A 22025-nucleotide genomic window follows, 5' to 3' on the forward strand; every position below is an offset into this window, starting at 1 on the left:
GTATTCATGTTTTCACAGTTTTATAAGCAAAGAGAAATTTTGAGAACGGCAAGGGTATTAATGAATATACACTATGCGATCAAAAGTATCCGGACACCTAGCTGAAAAAGACTTACAAGATCGTGGCGCTCTCCGCTGATAATGCTGGAATTCAATATGGCGTTGGCCCACCCTTCGCCTTGATGGCAGACGCTACTCTCGCAGGCATACGTTCAATCAGGTGCTCGAAGGTTTCTTGGGGAATGGCAACCCATTCTTCACGGAGTGCTACACTGAGGAGAGGTATCGATGTCGGTCGGTGAGGCCTGGCACGAAGTCGGCGTTCCAAAACATCCCAAAGGTGTTCTATATGATTCATCTAAGGACTCTGTGCAGGCCAGTCCATTACAGGTATGTTATTGTCGTGTAACCACTCCGCCACAGGCCATGCATTATGAACAGGTGCTCGGTCACGCAGAAAGATGCAGTCGCATGCAAGCCCCCTCCATGAAAAACACTACCACACCATAACACCACCGTGCCTGAATTTTAGTGTTGACACTACACACGCTGGCAGATGATGTTCACTGGGCATTCGACATACTCGCACCATGGCATCGGATTGCCACACAACGTTTTCCCACTGTTCAATCGTCCAATGTTTACGATCCTTACACCACGCGAGGCATCGTTTTGAATTTACCGGCGTGATGTGTGGCTTATGAGCAGCCGCTCGACGGCGAATTCCAAGTTTTCTCACCTCTCGCCTAACTGTCATAGTACATGCTGTGGATCCTAATGCAGTTTGGAATTCCTGTGTGATGGTCTGGATAGATGTCTGTGTACTACACATTACGACCCTCTTCGACTGTCGGCAGTCTCTGTCAGTCAAGAATCGAGGTCAGCCTGTACGCTTTAGTGTTGCACGTGTCCCTTCACGGTTACACTTCACTATCAGATCGGAAACAGTGGACCTAGGGGTGTTTAGGAGTGTGGAAATCTTGCGTACAGACGTATGCCACAAGTGACACTCAGTCACCTGACCTCATTCGAAGTCCATGAGTTTCGAGGAGCGGCCCATTCTGCTTCCTCACGATGTCTAATGAGTACTGAGGTCGCTGATATGGAGTACCTGCCAGTAGGTGGCAGCACAATGCACCTAATATGGTAAACGTATGTTTCTGGGGGCATCCAGAGACTTTTGATCGCACTGTGTACACTTCCTGACAAAAGATGTGAAGCACCCTGGTGGGGAGGAGGAAACTAACTGAGACTTCACGGAAGGAGAGGCTATGAGAAGTTATTTCAGTAATTACAATATCGAGGCGCACTAAGAAAGAACTTGAACGGTGCCTCTCCACAGGAACCCCACCACAGTGGCTGACAGTGGTCATCGAGTGGGGTACAAGACCGTGATTCGTCACTGAGCACAGTGTGACAGCAGTCCACGCTGTCCAACCGTGGTGCTACTCGAAACAGAACCGTTTGTGTCACAGTGTTATTGGCAGCCTAAACACGAGATAGTAATACCACAGTCCAGCTGCTGCTGGTGTCCAACCAATGGCGTGCTATGACACACAGTATTACAGTTCATTGCTTGTCCTTCAATGGCAGCAGCAAATGACACGGGGTCAGAATGTATTTGGTGCACAATACAGCGATCCCCTCTTACGGTGAACAATTGTGGTCCACCAGCACCTTGACAATGTGTATGCATACCCTCATGTTCCCCTATGTCCGATATGGTGCCTCTGTCAGCTCCTAACAGCTCCCAAATCTGGATACTGTACAACTCGACCAGCTGGCCAAATGGAGACCCGCAGAAAAAAGCTCTGTCGGTTGCTGATAATGCTGTCTCGCACGAGCACCCAGCATCTCCGTCCGTCATAGTGACAGCTGGCCAGGTGACCGTGGTCCACAAAGCACTCCGTCATCAAGCCACAAGTGGACCATCGGGGCCATCCAACCGCCGTGTCATCCTCAGATGAGGATGCGGATAGGAGGGGCGTGTGCTCAGTACACTGCTCTCCCGGTCGTTATGATGGTTTTCTTTGACCGCAGCCAGTACTATCCAGTCGAGTAGCTCCCCAGTTGGCATCACGAGGCTGAGCGCACCCCGAAAAATGGCAACAGCGCACGGCGGCCCCGATCGTCACCCATCCAAGTGCCGGCCACGCCCGACAACGCTTAACTTCGGTGATCTGACTGGAACCGGTGTACCCACTGGGGCAAGGCCGTTGCCGTGATTCACAAAGGTATGCAAATATATTAATATGTTATTCTAGAACTAAAACTAAAGAAAAAAGTTCATATAAACATGTCAGCAAATGTTTATTTACGGCTAGTAAAAGATTTTGCCTGAAATTTAGCAACTTCGCTAATATGAAGCGATTGCAGAACAGCATTTGGTTAAAACAAAGCACGATTTCCATTTATTTTGTTGTTATTGATCTGGTGAATCTAATAAAACATGTCCCAGACGTGTATTTGCAGTAGCTTTCCAGAACATACAGAGAAGCAAAGAAGTAATTTCGTAAATTTTTTAACTTATAAACCACTTGGCCCAATTTGTTTTTTAAATTCCAGACAACTGCACAAAGTTTTGGACAGACGTTGTAGAGAATATAATTTTGGAAAAGTGAAGGGAATAACGTTAACTGAAACTGTATGAATGTGTCAGATGATCTGTTTTTATTAATACCATAGCACACGTGAATTCACGTTAAGGAAGTTGTATAGTGTACATACAATTTCACAATCCGTTCACAATAAACGTTCAAAAATGTGTCCACTGAGTTCAATGCATTTAGCTGCACGTGTAGGAACATATTTTGTTGCTCGTTTCAGTTTCACAGGTTTGTTCTTAATTTCTCTATTGCATTCATAATGTGAGCAGGTAATGCGTCACGTCTATTGACTTTGTCCTCATAAACTTTGTCTTTCGTCTATCCGCATACACAAAAATCCGTTGGTGTTAAATCTGGCGCTGTGGGTGGCCACAGACATGTAGCACCACGACCAATCCATGTTCATTTAAATGTGTAGTAACGGCGTTGGAGAAATGTGGATCCACGCCGTCATGTTGAAAATACATTTTCAATCGAGTAGCAAGTGGAACGTCTTCGAGTAAGCGGGGCATTTCTTCTTGAAGGAATTGTAAGTACATCTCGCCAGTTAGGCGTCCTGGGAAAACGAATGGTCTAATAAAGTGTGAGTTGATTATACCACACCACACATTCATGCTTAATCGCTGGTGGAAATTGCGTTGCACTGTTGCATGTGGGTTTGCTTCAGACCATACGTGCTCGTTATGTAAATTGCTTATACAATCTCGAGTAAACTGTGACTCGTCAGTAAATAAAATGTATTTGTGTAACCGCTCATTACTGTTTAAACAGTTGCACAACTCCCAAGTGAAGGGCAGGATCTCCCGGATGTAAATGATGCGCTTTTTTATGGTAAGGCTACAGATTATTGTGCTTCAATCTACACCATATCTTAGACTGTGAAATGCCTAAGCGCTGAGAGATAAGTCGTGTACTGGTACCCGGGTTATGTTGAACAGCATCCATAATATCCTCATCATCGTCTTCACGTATCGAGCGCTCGTACTGATCGTGAACGCTAGGTAGAGAACCTGTCTCGTGTAACATTCGAAATATTCCACTAATAGTTCGTGCATTCGGAATCCTCCGAGATGGATAACGCACGCGATATTCGTAAACTGCAGCCGTAGCATTACTATCAAATTTGCCATAAACATACACCGTATCGGCGTATTCCTCTGTCGTAAATTTGAAAGGCATCCGTATTTCATAAATAATCTACAAACTACAACAGCTACTATGTAGTTTCACTTAAATACACTGTTGTCGTTACGTTCTTTGACTGAACAATACAGAAAACTAGCTCCTCATTCACGGTTGCCAACAATGACATAAACGTTTCTACATTCTTGTCCGGTCGCATTGGAGATTTTCTCCGTTCGTGGACCGTGTTTTGAGTTGTCATCATCAGCATTTCATCGTCACACCGACGCGCGATACCCCCAATGTGGCGTCAACTTAAATAACACTTGCACTCTACATTCTTAATGGAAAGTAAACAAATTTACTTGTCTAATAATCTTTGCTTCTCTGGATGTTCTGAAAAGCTACTGCAGATACACGTCTGGGACATCTTTTATTAGGTTCACCAGACCAATAATAACAAAATAAATGGAAATCGTGATTTACTTTAACCTCATACAGCTTTGTGATGGCTTCATATTAGCGAAGTCGCTAAATTTCAGACATAATCTTTTATTAACCGTAACTCTGCAACCAAGCATTTGCTGACCAATGTTTGTATCAACTTTTATCTTTGGTTTTGCTTGTGGAATAACATGCTAAAATATTTCCATTTATTCTTGAATGACCCTGCATAGTGTTGAAGACGTGGTAACCACACTAAACACTGACAACACGAATGCACACTGGTGGCCGCTCTGCGTGTCACAGAGAACTGCGACGCCAAAGTCATTTACACGACTGCCGAGGGTGTGTGTGCGTGTATGGAATTACTTTGATACCTGACCACGTCTTTTGGGTGCGTCTGATTTTTTTGTTACATAGTATACATTTAAAACATAGTTGCTGAAAGTAAGGAAGGATCTCTTCACACTTTGCCCCATTGACTCACATTCTATAGCAGTTATACAGGGTGGTCCATTGATCGTGACCAGGCCAAATATCTCAAACGACAAAACTACAAAGAACGTAACTCGTCTAGCTTGAAGGGGGAAACCAGATGGCGCTATGGTTGGCCCGCTAGATGGCGCTGCCATAGGCCTAACGGATATCAACTAGGTTTTTGTAGTACGTAAAGAAATATGAAGGTTTTAGTTGGACCAATTTCTTCGCTTTGTGATAGATAGCGCTGTAATCGTTATAAACGTACAAGTACGTGGTATCACGTAACATTTCGCCAGTGCAGACGGTATTTGCTTCGTGATACATTACCCGTGTTAAAATGGACCGTTTACCAATTGCGGAAAAGGTCGATATCGTGTTGATGTGTGGCTATTGTGATCAAAATGCCCGACGGGCGTGTGCTATGTATGCTGCTCGGTATCCTGGACGACGTCATCCAAGTGTCCCGACCGTTCGCCGGATAGTTACGTTAATTACGGAAACAGGCAGTGTTCAGCCACATGTGAAACGTCAACCACGACCTGCAACAATTGATGATGCCCAAGTAGGTGTTTTAGCTGCTGTCGCGGCTAATCCGCACATCAGTAGCAGACAAACTGCGCGAGAATCGGGAATCTCAAAAACGTCGGTGTTGAGAATGCTACATCAACATCGATTGTACCCGTACCATACTTCTATGCACCAGGAAGTGCATGGCGACGACTTTGAAGGTCGTGTACAGTTCTGCCACAGGGCACAAGAGAAATTACGGGACGATGACAGATTTTTTGCACGCGTAGTATTTAGCGACGAAGCGTCGTTCACCAACAGCGGTAACGTAAACCGGCATAATATGCACTATTGGGCAACGGAAAATCCACGATGGCTGCGACAAGTGGAACATCAGCGACCTTGGTGGGTTAATGTGTTGTGTGGCATTATGGGAGGAAGGATAATTGACCCCCATTTTATAGATGGCAATCTAAATGGTGCAATGTATGCTGATTTCCTACGTAATGTTCTACCGATGTAACTACAAGATGTTTCACTGCAGGACAGAATGGCGATGTACTTCCAACATGATGGATGTCTAGCACATAGCTCGCGTGCGGTTGAAGCGGTATTGAATAGCATATTTCATGACAGGTGGATTGGTCATCGAAGCACCATACCATGGCCCGCACGTTCACCGGATCTGACGTCCCCGCATTTCTTTCTGTGAGGAAAGTTGAAGGATATTTGCCATCGTGATCCACCGACAACGCCTGACAACATGCGTCAGCGCATTGTCAATGCATGTGGGAACATTACGGAAGGCGAACTACTCACTGTTGAGAGGAATGTCGTTACACGTATTGCCAAATGCATTGAGGTTGACGGACAGCATTTTGAGCATTTATTGGATTAATGTGGTATTTACTGGTAATCACGCTGTAACAGCATGCGTTCTCAGAAATGATAAGCTCACAAAGGTACATGTATCACATTGGAACAACCGAAATAAAATGTTCAGACGCACCTACGTTCCGTATTTCAATTTAAAAAACCTACCTGTTACCAACTGTTCGTCTAAAATTGTGAGCCATAAGTTTCTGACTATTACAGCACCATCTATCAAAAAGCGAAAAAAGTGGTCCAACTAAAACATTCATATTTCTTTACGTACTACACGAATATGTAATAAAAATGGGGGTTCTTATTTTTAAAAAAACGCAGTTGATATCTGTTTGACCTATGGCAGCGCCATCTATCGTGCCAGCCATAGCGTTATCTGGTTTCGCCCTTCAAGCTAGACGAGTTTCGTTCTTTGTAGTTTATTCGTTTGATGCTTATTTCGTGAGATATTTGGCCCGGTCACGATCAATGGACCACACTGGTAAACCTTTCAGGATGTGAGGTCGTGGTCCAAGACATTCTTCTGTTCTTGAAGTTTCGTCCAGTACTGCGCTGGACAACCTCAGAGGCGCTCATCCGCTGAGTCTTGCCTGGAAGAAACGTCAGGAACAGAAGAGTTTCTTGGACCACGACTTCACATGCCGGAATGTTTGTCCGCAGCTCGTGGTCGTGCGGTAGCGTTCTCGCTTCCCATGCCCGGGGTCCTGGGTTCGATTCCCGGCGGGGTCTGGGATTTTCTCTGCCTCTTGATGACTGGGTGTTGTGTGCTGTCCTTAGGTCAGTTAGGTTTAAGTAGTTCTAAGTTCTAGGGGACTGATGACCATAGATGTTAAGTCCCATAGTGCTCAGAGCCATTTGAACCATTTTGAACCGGAATGTTTACCAGTAGCTGTCATCCAGTCTTTTTTTTTCAGCCAAATGTTTATTTTGGTTCTAGCAAATGTTTCCCCTATTCATATTAACCATCAAGAATGGTATATAGTATAAAGAATATTTTTTATTATATCTCGTAAACATATGTATAATAAGTAATTTTCCTTATACAGACATCAAAAAAAGTTATGCATCACCTCAGTTCCGAGAGTTCCGGAACCGGTACAGAAAATTGGAATAGAGATCAACATAGACATCATTTCTGTCCTTCTTATTGCTCATAAAAACCACAGATTGCATGTTGTAGCACCATACAGCGAGGCCTCCAGAGGTGGTAGCCCAGATTGCTGCACACACCGGTACCTCTTATACCCAGTAGCACGTCCTCTTGCATTGGTGCATGCCTGTATTCCTCGTGGTATACTGTCCACAAGTTCATCTGTTGGTCCATATCTCCCATTCCTCAGTGGCGATTTCGCGGAGATCCCTCAGAGTGGTTGGTGCGTCACGTCGTCCATAAACAGCCCTTTTCAATCTATCCCAGGCATGTTCGATAGGGATCATGTCTGGAGAACATGCTGGCCGCTCTAGTCGACCTAAGTCGTTATCCTGAAGGAAGCCATTCACAAGATGTGGACGTTGGGTGTGCGAATTGTGGTCCATGAAGACGAATGCCTCGCCAATATGTTGCCGATACGGTCGCACTGTCGATCGGAGGATAGCATTCACGTATCATACAGCCTTTACGGTACCTTCCATGATCACCAGCAGCGTACGCCGGCTCTATATAACGCCATCCGAAAACAGCAGGGAACCTCCACCTTGCTGCTCTCGCTAGAGAGTGTGTCTGAGGCGCTCAGCCTGACAGGGTTGCCTCCAAATATGTCTCCGATGATTATCTGATTGAAAGCAAATGCGACACTCATCGGTGAAGAGAATGTGGTGCCAGTCCTGCGCAGCCCATTCGGCATGTTGTTGGGCCCATCTGTATCGCGCTGCATGGTGTCGTGGTTGCAAAGATGCACCTCGCCATGGACGTCGGGAGTGAAGTTGCGCATCATGCAGCTTATTGCACACACTTTTTGTCGTAACACGACGTCCTGTGGCTGCACGAAAAGCATTATTCAACATGGTGGCGTTGCTGTCAGGGTTCCTCCGAGCCATAATCCGTACGTAGCGGTCATCCACTGCAGTAGTATCCATTGGGTGGCCTGAGCTACGCATGTTATCAACAGTTCCTGTCTCTCTGTATCTCCTCCATGTCTGAACAACATTGCTTTGGTTCACTCCGAGATGCCTGAACACTTCCCTTGTTGAGAGCCCTTCCTGGCACAAAGTAACAAAAAAATGGCTCTGAGCACTATGGGACTTAACATCTGTGGGCATCTGTCCCCTAGAACTTAGAAGTACTTAAACCTAACTAACCTAAGAACATCACACACATCCATGCCCGAGGCATGATTCGAACCTGCGACCGTAGCAGTCGCGTGGTTCCTGACTAAGCACAAAGTAACAATCCGGACGCGATCAAACAGCGGTATTGACCACCTAGGCGTGGTTGAAATACAGACAACATGAGCAGTGTACCTCCTTCCTGGTGGAATTATTGGAACTGATCGGCTGTCAGACCTCCACTGTGTAATAGGCGCTGCTCGTGCATGGTTGTTTACATCTTTGGATGGGTTTAGTGAGGGACTATGTCTGTGAAGCAATATCCACAGTCAATGTCTGTCCTCAGGTGTTCAGGGAACTGGGGTGTTGCAAATCTTTTTTTGATGTGTGTATTATATCTCGTAAAAGTACGTATAATACACTCCTGGAAATTGAAATAAGAACACCGTGAATTCATTGTCCCAGGAAGGGGAAACTTTATTGACACATTCCTGGGGTCAGATACATCACATGGTCACACTGACAGAACCACAGGCACATAGACACAGGCAACAGAGCATGCACAATGTCGGCACTAGTACAGTGTATATCCACCTTTCGCAGCAATGCAGGCTGCTATTCTCCCACGGAGAAGATCGTAGAGATGCTGGATGTAGTCCTGTGGAACGGCTTGCCATGCCATTTCCACCTGGCGCCTCAGTTGGACCAGCGTTCGTGCTGGACGTGCAGACCGCGTGAGACGCCGCTTCATCCAGTCCCAAACATTCTCAATGGGGGACAGATCCGGAGATCTTGCTGGCCAGGGTAGTTGACTTACACCTTCTAGAGCACGTTGGGTGGCACGGGATACATGCGGACGTGCATTGTCCTGTTGGAACAGCAAGTTCCCTTGCCGGTCTAGGAATGGTAGAACGATGGGTTCGATGACGGTTTGGATGTACCGTGCACTATTCAGTGTCCCCTCGACGATCACCAGTGGTGTACGGCCAGTGTAGGAGATCGCTCCCCACACCATGATGCCAGGTGTTGGCCCTGTGTGCCTCGGTCGTATGCAGTCCTGATTGTGGCGCTCACCTGCACGGCGCCAAACACGCATACGACCATCATTGGCACCAAGGCAGAAGCGACTCTCATCGCTGAAGACGACACGTCTCCATTCGTCCCTCCATTCACGCCTGTCGCGACACCACTGGAGGCGGGCTGCACGATGTTGGGGCGTGAGCGGAAGACGGCCTAACGGTGTGCGGGACCGTAGCCCAGCTTCATGGAGACGGTTGCGAATCGTCCTCGCCGATACCCCAGGAGCGACAGTGTCCCTAATTTGCTGGGAAGTGGCGGTGCGGTCCCCTACGGCACTGCGTAGGATCCTACGGTCTTGGCGTACATCCGTGCGTCGCTGCGGTCCGGTCCCAGGTCGACGGGCACGTGCACCTTCCGCCGACCACTGGCGACAACATCGAAGTACTGTGGAGACCTCACGCCCCACGTGTTGAACAATTCGGCGGTACGTCCACCCGGCCTCCCGCATGCCCACTATACGCCCTCGCTCAAAGTCCGTCAACTGCACATACGGTTCACGTCCACGCTGTCGCGGCATGCTACCAGTGTTAAAGACTGCGATGGAGCTCCGTATGCCACGGCAAACTGGCTGACACTGACGGCGGCGGTGCACAAATGCTGCGCAGCTAGCGCCATTCGACGGCCAACACCGCGGTTCCTGGTGTGTCCGCTGTGCCGTGCGTGTGATCATTGCTTGTACAGCCCTCTCGCAGTGTCCGGAGCAAGTATGGTGGGTCTGACACACCGGTGTCAATGTGTTCTTTTTTCCATTTCCAGGAGTGTAATTAATTTTCGTTTTATTACAAAACACTGAAATGCCTGGTATGAACAGGTGAAACACGTCTGGTAAAAAAAGGTCACATGCAGAAAGATAGATTTGTTCCTATTTACATGATAAATATAACTAAAGTAGAAACTTAGTAAAAACAGCTTCAACAGTATTATCTCTAAGCGAATTGCTGATGAGATTGTGTACTGGATCATACTACAGTGCTGATGGAGCTCCTTCAGACTGGGGTCTGTGTAACACGGGGGATAAGAGACAGGATGGGGTGACTCGGTTCGCCTCACCTCGCAGTAGCCGGCCGCCCGCCGACACATCTCCTTCAGCTCCTCCGGCGCCGGGTGCCACGGCTGGGGTCCCGCGTTCGTCAGGAGACCCATCGAGGGGCCAGAAGCGCTGATCACTCCGACTCCGCGCTCCTGAGGAAGGCAACGAGAAAAGCAGGCGAAGTGGTCGGCCGGGATCTCACTTCACAACCAAAGTTATACACTACTGGCCATTAAAACTGCTACACCAAGAAGAAATGCAGATGACAAACGGTTATTCATTGGACAAATATACTAGAACTGACATGTGATTACATTTTCACGCAATTTGGGTGCATAGATCCTGAGAAATCAGTACCCATAACAACCACCTCTGGCCGTAATAACGGCTTTGAAACACCTGGGCATTGAGTCAGACAGAGCGGGGATGGCGTGTACAGGTACAGCTGCCCATGCAGCTTCAACACAATACCACAGTTCATCAAGAGTAGTGGCTGAAGTATTGTGACGAGCCAGTTGCTCGGCCACCATTGACCAGACATTTTCAGTTGGTGAGAGATCTGGAGAATGTGCTGGCCAGGGCAGCAGTCGAACATTTTCTGTTGTGACTTGGCAAGACAGCCAAGTCACTATGAGAGGAAGCCGAAAGGCACGCGCTTAAGCTCACGCAGGCTGGCGCGAGGTCTGGAACAGTTAAGGGAATTAATTGTAGCAAATAAAGTACGTAGTTGATGTAATACTTAACTTTAATCCATAAGTGGTGTACATCGGTCTGACGGTACAAGCATCACAAGTTAAATATCTATTGATAATGGCGCCTTGCTAGGTCGTAGCAAATGACGTAGCTGAAGGCTATGCTAACTATCGTCTCGGCAAATGAGAGCGCATTTGTCAGTGAACCTTTCCTAGCAACGTCGGCTGTACAACTGGGGCGAGTGCTAGGGAGTCCCACTAGACCTGCCGTGTGGCGGCGCTCGGTCTGCAATCACTGACAGTGGCGACACGCGGGTCCGACGTATACTAGCGGACCGCGGCCGATTTAAAAGCTACCACCTAGCAAGTGTGGTGTCTAGCGGTGACACCACATTTTCTGTATACAGAAAGGCCCGTACAGGACCTGCAACGTGCGGTCGTGCATTATCCTGCTGAAATGTAGAGCCACAAGTAGCAACACATCTGAAATGTAACGTCCACTGTTCAAAGGGCCGTCAATGCGAACAAGAGCTGACCGAGACGTGTAACCAATGGCACCCCATACCATCACGCCGGGTGATACGCCAGTAAGGCGATGACGAATACACGCTTCCAATGTGCGTTCACTGCGATGTCGCCAAAAACGAATGCGACCATCCTGATGCTCTAAACAGAAGCTGGGTTCATCCAAAAAAATGACGTTTTGCCATTTGTGCACCCAGGTTCGTCGTCGAGTACACCAGCACAGGCGTTCCTTTCTGTGATGCAGCGTCAAGGGTAACTGCAGCCACAGTCTCCGAGCTGATAGTCCATGCTGGTGCAAACGTCGTCGAACTGTTCCTGCAGATGGTGGTCGTCTTACAAACGTCCCCATCTGTTGACTCATGGATGGAGACGTGGCTGCACGATCCGTTACAGCCATGCGGATAAGATGCCTGTCATCTCGACTGCTAGTGATACGAGGCCGTTGGGATCCAGCACGGCGTTCCATGTTACCCTCCTGAACCCACCGATTCCATGTTCTGCGAACAGTCATTGGATCTCGACCAACGCGAGCAGCAATGTCGCGATACGATAAACCGCAATCGCGATAGGCTACAATCCGACCTTTATCAAAGCCGGAAACGTGATGGTACGTAATTCTCCCCCTTACACGAGGCATCACAACAACGTTTCACCAGGCAATGCTGGTCAACTGCTGTTTGTGTATGAGAAATTGGTTGAAACTTTCCTCATGTCAGCACGTTTTATTTGTCGCCACCGGCGTCAACCTTCTGTGAATGCTCTGAAAAGCTAATCATTTGCATATCACAGCATCTTCTCCCTGTTGGTTAAATTTGGCGTCTGTAGCACGTCATCTTCGTGGTGCAGCAATTGTAATGGCCAATAGTGTACGTACATGTACACCTCCGTAGGCTTGAAAACAGCATACGTTGCTGTTGACTGGCAATTCTTGTTCATCATCTTAAAACGACAGAGACTTGACGCAAATCCACTACGACTAATCAAACAAACATCGGTTGACATAACACTGGAAGTTAAATTCACAGCTGAAATCTCTGATGCCTTCGTGACCAAAACTGTGAGTACGCAAAGCCGAAAGATTATCCCCATTGTGAAGTTTGGAAGGTAGGAGACGAGGTAGTGGCGGAATTAAAACTGTGAGGACGGACCGTGCGTCGTGCTTGGCTAGCTCGGCGAAAGGCAAAGGTCCCGAGTTCGAGTCTCCTACCAGCACACAGTTTTAATCTGCCAGGAAGTTTCATATTAGCCCACACTGCAGCGCAGGGTGAAAATTTCGTTCTGGAAGTACCATTGTTCAGTCCAGTCCAAGACAAAATAATGAGGGAGTGGGAAAAAGAACTGAAAATGTACAGATAATGGGAAGCAACACAACTAGGAAGAGCCCGAGTGAACACAGAAATCTCAAACCTCCATTTTGCAGACAGCTGGGCCATATTCTCAAACCAAACAATTAGAAATGTGAATGTGGTGTCTGTCCTTGTGGACATGTTCAAAAGAACAGACACTGTATATATAGTGTGGTCCATCTGCAGTTTTGGATGAGATCATCTCGAAAACTATACATCAGGCAAAAATAGTGGGCACGACACGTTCGTAAGCTCAAAGGGGGACATCAAATGATACTACAAGTAAACCCGCAGGCCCCGCTCCCATGGGTGTGGGGAGGTACAACATTTAAATCTTAAATGGAAACCCCCAGATTCGGATCCTCCATAAAAAAGCAATCAAGTTTTGGCTAAAATATTTTTTAAACCACTGACAGGTGGCGCAGAAATCGAGAAAAATTAAAATTGAGGAAGATCTCCGATTTATTTACAATGATCCGAGAAGGGCGCATCAAATCGATACAAAATAAGCACCAATTCTTTCATTATGCCAAATTAAGCTATTTTTGTACAAAATGTATCCTACCCGCCACAGTTTTTGATGGAAGGAGGCGGAATGGTATTAAAATCGCCTTAGGGAACTCTTCACAATTGCGTTACTCACCCGACTGTGGCGGTACCGTGGCAAAATTGCGAACTATGACTCAGTATAAAGCTCGGTGTAATGCGATCAGACGTCACTTCACTTTCAGATTGTGGACCGTAAACATCAACTGAGGAAAGTAAATTATTCTTTAGCGAAACATGGCTCACTATCCTCCTACAGGGATTGTTGATATGATGTTAATTTTAGGTGAATGGAACAACAATTACGCTGCAGCTGCGCAGTTGTATGCGGGTCGTTTCCGAAACAGACATCCAAGCGGAAACATTATTCGAAATTGCACTCAACGAGTTCGAAATGGATACATGCGCCGTCCACTTCGTCATCGCGAATACAATGAAAATGACGCTCTTATCGTTACCGTTCTTGCCCGTGTTCAACTGGATCCCGAAATTACTAGTCGTGCGATTCAGAGACAAACTGGAGTACCGAAATCAACTGTTTTGAGGATTCTGAAGGCACATAAATATCATGCGTATCATATCACACTGATTCAGGCATTAACTCCAAAAGATATGCAAATACGCGTGCATTTCTGCCAATGGGCCTTGGAAATGATAAGAAGTGAAAATGATGTTTTTAGATACGTTATGTTCACCAATGAAGCCACATCCAAAAACAATGGCGAATTAAATTGTCATGATTGGTCCCCTGACAATCCACACTGGCACAGACCCATTGACAATCATCGCAAATGGTCGTTAATGGTCTGGTGTGGAATTTAAATGCTTACTTGATAGGACTGTATTTTTTTGACCAAAACGTAACTGTGGAATCTTATTTACAACTTCTCCGCGGTGATTTGTTGGAAGATGTGATTTAGAAATCAGGCAACGAATGTGGTTCCAACAGGACGGAGCAGCTCCCCATTGTACTAAAAATGTGCGGAATGATTTAAATTTACGGTTCCCTGGTCGGTGGATAGGACGCGGCGGACCAATTCAGTGACCTCCACGTTCACCAGACCTAACATCTCCTGATTTTTTCTTGCGGGGTTATTTAAAAAACATTGTTTGTGAAAGACAGCCCACAACCCGAAACGATATGGAGCAACGCATTCGAGAGCGTGTGCAGCAATCACGGGATGTGCTGCTCAAAACTGTGGACAACTGCCACAGACGATTGACTTTCTGCACTGAAGCAAATGGGGATAATTATGAACAACCTCTTAGTGGCTAATTTCATTAATTAAGCATCCCAGATTGCGAGAGGCAAGGGGATTCACACTAATGAAGCACCACATGGGAACATCATTCTACTATGTCCATGCCGTTGTTCCTGGCTGACGGTAAAAGTAAAATACAGTACATTTTGTACAAAAATGGCTTAATTTGGTGTAACGAAAGAACTGGTGCACATTTTCTATCCATTTGATGCGTCTTTCTCGGATAATTCTTAATAAATCAGAGTTCTTCCCCCATCTTACTTTTTTCGCGATTTCAGCACCATCTGTCAATGGTTTAAAAAAAATGTTTCAGACAATACTGGATTACTTTTTTTTGTGGAGAATCGGAAACTGCAATAAAAATGGGTGTTTCCATTTAAGATGTAAAAGTTGCCCCCCACTCCACCCAAGGGGGCGGGGGCTGGAGGTCCCGTGTAGTATCTCCCTTTGAGTTTACGAACTTGTCTTATCCACTATTTTTACCCGCTGTATAGTTTTCGAGATAATCTCATCCGAAACTTTAGATGGACCACCCTGTATAATTAAGATTAGACTAAGAAACTTCCTGGCAAATTAAAACTGTGTGCCCGACCAAGACTCGAACTCGGGACCTTTGCCTTCCGCCGGCAAGTGCTCTACCATCTGAGCTACCGAAGCACGACTCACGCGCAGTACTCACAGCTTTACTTCTGCCATTATCTCGTCTCCTACCTTCCAAACTTTACAGAAGTTCTCCTGCGAACCTTTCAGAACTAGCACTCCCGAAAGAAAGGATATAGCGGAGACATGGCTTAGCCACAGCGTGGGGGATGTTTCCAGAATGAGATTTTCACTCTGCAGCGTGAGTACCGGGCGTGAGTCGTGCTTCGGTAGCTCAGATGGTAGAGCACTTGCCCGCGAAAGGCAAAGGTCCCGAGTTCGAGTCTCGGTCGGGCACACAGTTTTAATCTGCCAGGAAGTTTCATATCAGCGCACACTCCGCTGCAGAGTGAAAATCTCATTCTGGAGTCAAGATTAGACTAGTCAATGATCCCTTCAGTGCAGATGCACACCACTCTCGAACACTTACGGGAAACGGCGAAACGCAGTGAGTAATGAGGATAATGGGCAAGAGGCACTACATCAGTAGTGTGTCGGTAAGTTGACAGTCCAGGTCTGACAGGAGGCGTGCTAGGGTAATCCATGCAGTTACCATGGCCACTGTGTCTGTATCGGTTAGTGTTCAGTGTGTACAGTCAGAGAGTTAGCTGCCCTCTGTAATACAAAAAACTTAGTTACTGGCTCAACGATGAATTTGAACTAACGTCATGTGATGTCCACTCCGAACAAAATGAGATAAAAAAGAAGAAAAGTGGTCAGAGCATCTATCTAGTGAGCAGGATACCTGGGTTCGAATCACGACCCAGCACAAGTTTTTAACTTCCCCCTTGATGTAAGTGAATGCCCACTAGCACCTAAATATCATTAATTACTTTGCGTCTTGAAACAGAAGTACTAAAAGAATGCACAGAAGTTGGCCTGCAAACCTCTCTCCAGAAGTCTCGGTTCTTTTACTCACAATTAAAGATACAAAAATTAGACTCAAAATACAAGATGAACCGAGTTACACATTTCAAATATCTAGGTCAAATCCTCGAAACCACTGCGGGTGAGAAGATACAGAAGACTCGACAACACAAAATGAAGAAATCGTACAGCGAGGTACAGGACATATGACAGGACTCCGTCTTCAGACCACAAGTGGCCCATTGGGACCATCTGACCCCCGCGTCAACCTCAGTTGAGGATGCAGACAGGATGGGCAGTTGGTCAGCACACCGCTCTCCCGGTTGTTACGATGGTTTTCTTTCACCGCTACTATTCGGTCGAGTAGCTCCTCAGTTGGCATCACGAGGCTGAGTGCACCCCGAAAAAATGGCAACAGCGCATAGCGGCTGGATGGTCACCCATCCAAGTGCTGGCCACGCCCAACAGCGCTTAACTTCGGTGATATAACGGGATCCGTTGTATCCACTGCTGCAAGGCCATTGCCTAGATACAGGACACATATAATAAGAAATTCATGCCCATTAACTCAAACGTTAGACTCTACAACACAGTAACTAGGCCTTAAATACTGTATGCAAACTAGACATTAACAGTTCATATGAAAAAGTGATACAGAAATACAGAAGGAATAAAGCAAAATAGAAAAATCCTCAACCTATAGCTGACAGAGGAGATGAACAGATAAGTCTCTACGAAAATCGCAAAGGAGATGTCAAACCTATCAGCAGATGTCAGACAAAAAAGATCAAATTTCTATGGACACATCAGCAGTAATCACCAACAGAATTCTGACATACGTACAAGGAGATAAGCCAACAACACCACAGGTCACACAGATCAAACTTGACCCTAGAGGAATCACATAACGATCCAACAGAAACTCAAGAGGTAAATATCTGCGGATAAAAGATACACAAGTGTATTGGGAAGTCAGAGTAGACACCTGAAGAAACCAGAGACAGCGGACACAAGATACAGACAGGAAACATGAAAGTTCAGGAAGAACGCCTTGCATAATTGTACAGCATCTCGAACCAACTAATAATAATAATAATACGAGGGTCACTCCAAAAGTATTGCACACAATTTTTTTTTAAATCCATCTTTTATTCTACATGTTTGAAAGTTTTACAGTGTGTAGATACATCCTTCAGGGAGAATATTTTCATTTCTTCACATAATTTCCATCCCTCTCAACTGCCTTAGGCCAGCTTGGAACCAGCGCCTGTATACCCGCACGGTAAAATTCTGGACCGACCTGTTGGAGCCACAGTTTGGCAGCGTGCACAAGGGAGTCATCATCTTCAAACCTTGTTCCACGAAGAGAATCTGTCAGTTTCTTAAAGAGATTGTAGTCACATGGAGCCAGGACAGGACCGTAAGGCGGGTGTTTCAGTGTTGTCCAGCCGAGTTTTGTGATCGCTTCCACGGTGTTTTGACCGACGTGTGGCCGTGCATTGTACTGCAACAGCAAAACATCCTGTTTCTGCTGATGTGGTCGAACACGACTCAGTCGAGCTTGAAGTTTCTTCAGTGTAGTCGTATGTGCATCAGAATTTATGGTGGTTCCACTTGGCACGATGTCCACAAGCAAGAGTCCTTCGGAATCGAAAAACACCATAGCCATAACTTTTCCAGCGGAAGGTGTGGTTTTGAATTTTTTTTTTTTTCTTGGGTGAATTTGCACGATGCCACTCCATTGATTGCTTCTTCGTCTCTGGTGAAAAATGATGGAACCACGTTTCATCACCTGTCACAGTTCTTCCAAGAAATTCATCTCCACCATTCTCGTACTATTCCAAAAGTTCGCTGCATACCGTTTTTCTCGTTTCTTTGTGAGCCACTGACAACAACCTGGGAACCCACCTGGCACAAACCTTTTTCAACGCCAGCACTTTCGGTATTCTGCAAACACTTCCTTCCCCTATCCCAACGTAGCGTGACAATTCGTTCACTGTGGTGCATCTGTCAGCAGTCACCAATTCGTTAACTCCCTGCACATTGTCTGGAGTGTGTGCAGTACGAGGCCTGCCGCTGCGAGGACAATCCTGAATATTGCCGTGCCCGCTTTCATCACGTAACCTGCTCGCCCACCAACTAACTGTACTGCGATCGACAGCAGCATCTCCGTACATCTTTTTCAACCTCTTGTGGATGTTTCCCACTGTCTCGTTTTCACAGCACAGGAATTCTATGACAGCACGTTGCTTCTGACGAACGTCAAGTGTAGCAGCCATCTTGAAGACATGCTGTGACGGCGCCACACACGGGAACAGGTTGAACTAAGTTTGAATAAAAGCGGGAAGGATGTGTCTACACACTGCAAAACTTTCACACATGCAGAATGAAAACTGTATTTTTACAAAAATAGTGTATATTTCTTTTGGAGTGACTCTCGTAATAATAATAATAACTCACATATTTCACCACAGACATATGGAGGTCAGAAAAATTGCGAGACTACTGGAAATGTGCACTGACCCACCCTGTGCAGAAAAAGGGTAGCCCCACAGATGTGAACCATTACAGGGGCATCTCACTAAATACAAGTGACAGACGAGGTATTCTCAGCATGCCTACTCCAAAGGACACGGAACCAACTGGAACACAAGCTCGGCGAGTACCAAGTGGGCTTCCACCCTGGTTGCTCCCGTGCAGAACAAATCTTCAATCCGAAGACTACCTCATAAATCTAAGCCCTCAGGAACAGCCCAATCATATGCACCTTCGTTAACTTCATGAAGGCATCTGACTCCATCGATTGCCAGTCATTGTCCAACATTCTACATGAAAAAGGTTTGGACGGCAAGACACTGCGATTGATCAAACAGATACTGACAGACACGGCATATAAGGTGAAGTTCAAGGGGGAAATCTCCAAACCCTTAGATATCAAGACAGGCGCTCGCCATAGTGACGGACTGTCACCGCTCCTCTTCCAGCTACTGCTGAACAAGGTCATCAGGAAATGGCAGAAAGAGCTGCAAATACAGGGCTATTACAAATGATTGAAGCGATTTCATAAATTCACTGTAGCTCCATTCATTGACATATGGCCACGACACACTACAGATACGTAGAAAAACTCATAAAGTTTTGTTCGGCTGAAGCCGCACTTCAGGTTTCTGCCGCCAGAGCGCTCGAGAGCGCAGTGAGACAAAATGGCGACACGAGCCGAGAAAGCGTATGTCGTGCTTGAAATGCACTCACATCAGTCAGTCATAACAGTGCAACGACACTTCAGGACGAAGTTCAACAAAGATCCACCAACTGCTAACTCCATTTGGCGATGGTATGCGCAATTTAAAGCTTCTAGATGCTTCTGTAAGGGGAAATCAACGGATCGGCCTGCAGTGAGCGAAGAAACGGTTGAACGCGTGCGGGCAAGTTTCACGCGTAGCCCGCGGAAGTCGACGAATAAAGCAAGCAGGAAGCTAAACGTACCACAGCCGACGGTTTGAAAAACCTTACGGAGAAGGCTAAAGCAGAAGCCTTGCCGTTTACAACTGCTACAAGCCCTGACACCCGATGATAAAGTCAAACGCTTTGAATTTTCGGCGCGGTTGCAACAGCTCGTGGAAGAGGATGCGTTCAGTGCGAAACTTGTTTTTAGTGATGAAGCAACATTTTTTCTTAATGGTGAAGTGAACAGACACAATGTGCGAATCTGGGCGGTAGAGAATCCTCACGGATTCTTGCGGCAAATTTGCAATTCACCAAAAGTTAACGTGTTTTGTGCAATCTCACGGTTTAAAGTTTACGGCCCCTTTTTCTTCTGCCAAAAAAACGTTACAGGACACGTGTATCTGGACATGCTGGAAAATTGGCTCAAGCCACAACTGGAGACCGACAGCGCCGACTTCATCTTTCAACAGGATGGTGCTCCACCGCTCTTCCATCATGATGTTCGGCATTTCTTAAACAGGAGATTGGAAAACCGATGGATCGGTCGTGGTGGAGATCATGATCAGCAATTCGTATCATGGCCTCCACGCTCTCCCGACTTAACCCCGTGCGATTTCTTTCTGTGGGGTTATGTGAAAGATTCAGTGTTTAACCCTCCTCTACCAAGAAACGTGCCAGAACTGCGAGCTCGCATCAACGATGCTTTCGAACTGATTGATGGGGACATGCTGCGCCGAGTGTGGGAGGAACTTGATTATCGGCTTGATGTCTGCCGAATCACTAAAGGGGCACATATCGAACATTTGTGAATGCCTAAAAAAACTTTTTGAGTTTTTGTATGTGTGTGCAAAGCATTGTGAAAATATCTCAAATAATAAAGTTATTGTAGAGCTGTGAAATCGCTTCAGTCAGTTGTAATAACCCTGTACAAGGCCTTTGGAAGCCAGTGCGACTTGGATGACCGAAGGACAAGCTGGAGGTCGGCTGACTAGCCTTCAAAAATGTTTCAAATGGCTCTGAGCACTATGGGACTTAACTTCTGAGATCATCAGTCCCCTAGAACTCAAAACTACTTAGACCTAACGAACCGAAGGACATCACACACATCCATGTCCGAGGCAGGATTCGAACCTGCGACCGTAGCAGTCGCGCGGTTCCGGACTGAAGCGCCTTATACAACACACAAGGTGTATACAACAAGAAATGTCTGTCCACCTGCACCAAATTTCGTCCCGACAACACTGTAATCAAACCTGAGGTGCAATACTCCAGTGAAACACTGATGTTACATACAAAGGCCGACTCTGAGAACATTCTCACACAGGAAAGAAAATTCATTAGGAGAATTATTGGACCAAAACTCATGGACGAAGGATATAGGCTTCACTCCAGAGACACCACACAACATTTCTTCAACATCGCAGCGGACATTAGAAAGAGGCGACTAAAATTTCATGAACACATCAGCAGACTTCCACAGACTAGACTCACCAACAGGTACATCCAGGGACTCAAGACCACTACACAAAACTGATCTGGAAAGAGCTCAGATAGATTCAGCGGACGTCATGGATAAAGGCGTCTATACAGAGTGGTCCATTGATTGCGACCAGGCCAAATATCTCACGAAATAAGAGTCAAACGAAAAAACTACAAAGAACGAAACTCGTCTAGCTTAAAGGGGGAAACCAGATGGCGGTATGGTTGGCCAGCTACATGGCGCTGCCATAGGTCAAACGGATATCAACTGCTTTTATAAAAATAGGAACCCCCATTTTTATTACATATTTGTGTAGTACGTAAAGAAATACGAATGTTTTAGTTGGACCACTTTTTTCGCTTTGTGATAGATGGCGCTGTAATAGTCACAAACATATGGCTCACAATTTTAGACGAACAGTTCGTGACAGGTAGCTTTTTTAAAATTAAGATACAGAACATAGGTACATTTGAACATTTTATGTCGGTCGTTCCAATGTGATACATGTACCTTTCTGAACTTATCATTTCTGAGAACACATGCTGTTACAGCGTGATTACCTGTAAATACCACATTAATGCAATAAATGCTCAAAATGGATTTAGCAATACGTGTGACGACATTCTTCTCAACAGCGAGTAGTTCGCCTTCCATAATGTTCGCACATGCATTGCTTCGTCGGTGGATCACGATAGCAAATATCCTTCAACTTTCCCCACAGAAAGAAATCCGGGGACGTCAGATCCGGCGAACGTGCGGGCCACGATATGGTGCTTCGACGACCAATCCACCTGTCATGTCA

General features: G+C 46.2%; 1 protein-coding gene across 1 annotated transcript in view; it reads right to left on the minus strand.

Annotated features, from left to right (window-relative positions):
• LOC126427057 (uncharacterized) overlaps positions 1 to 22025 on the minus strand; it is a 93041-nt gene that overhangs the window by 10252 nt on the left and 60764 nt on the right. Inside the window, exon 6 of the mRNA XM_050089236.1 lies at positions 10440 to 10571. Coding sequence (XP_049945193.1) covers positions 10440 to 10571 — 132 coding nt within the window. The remainder of the gene's footprint in view (positions 1 to 10439; positions 10572 to 22025) is intronic.

The sequence above is a fragment of the Schistocerca serialis genome, chromosome 11 (genome assembly GCF_023864345.2).
Source record: "Schistocerca serialis cubense isolate TAMUIC-IGC-003099 chromosome 11, iqSchSeri2.2, whole genome shotgun sequence".
NCBI lineage: Eukaryota > Metazoa > Arthropoda > Insecta > Orthoptera > Acrididae > Schistocerca > Schistocerca serialis.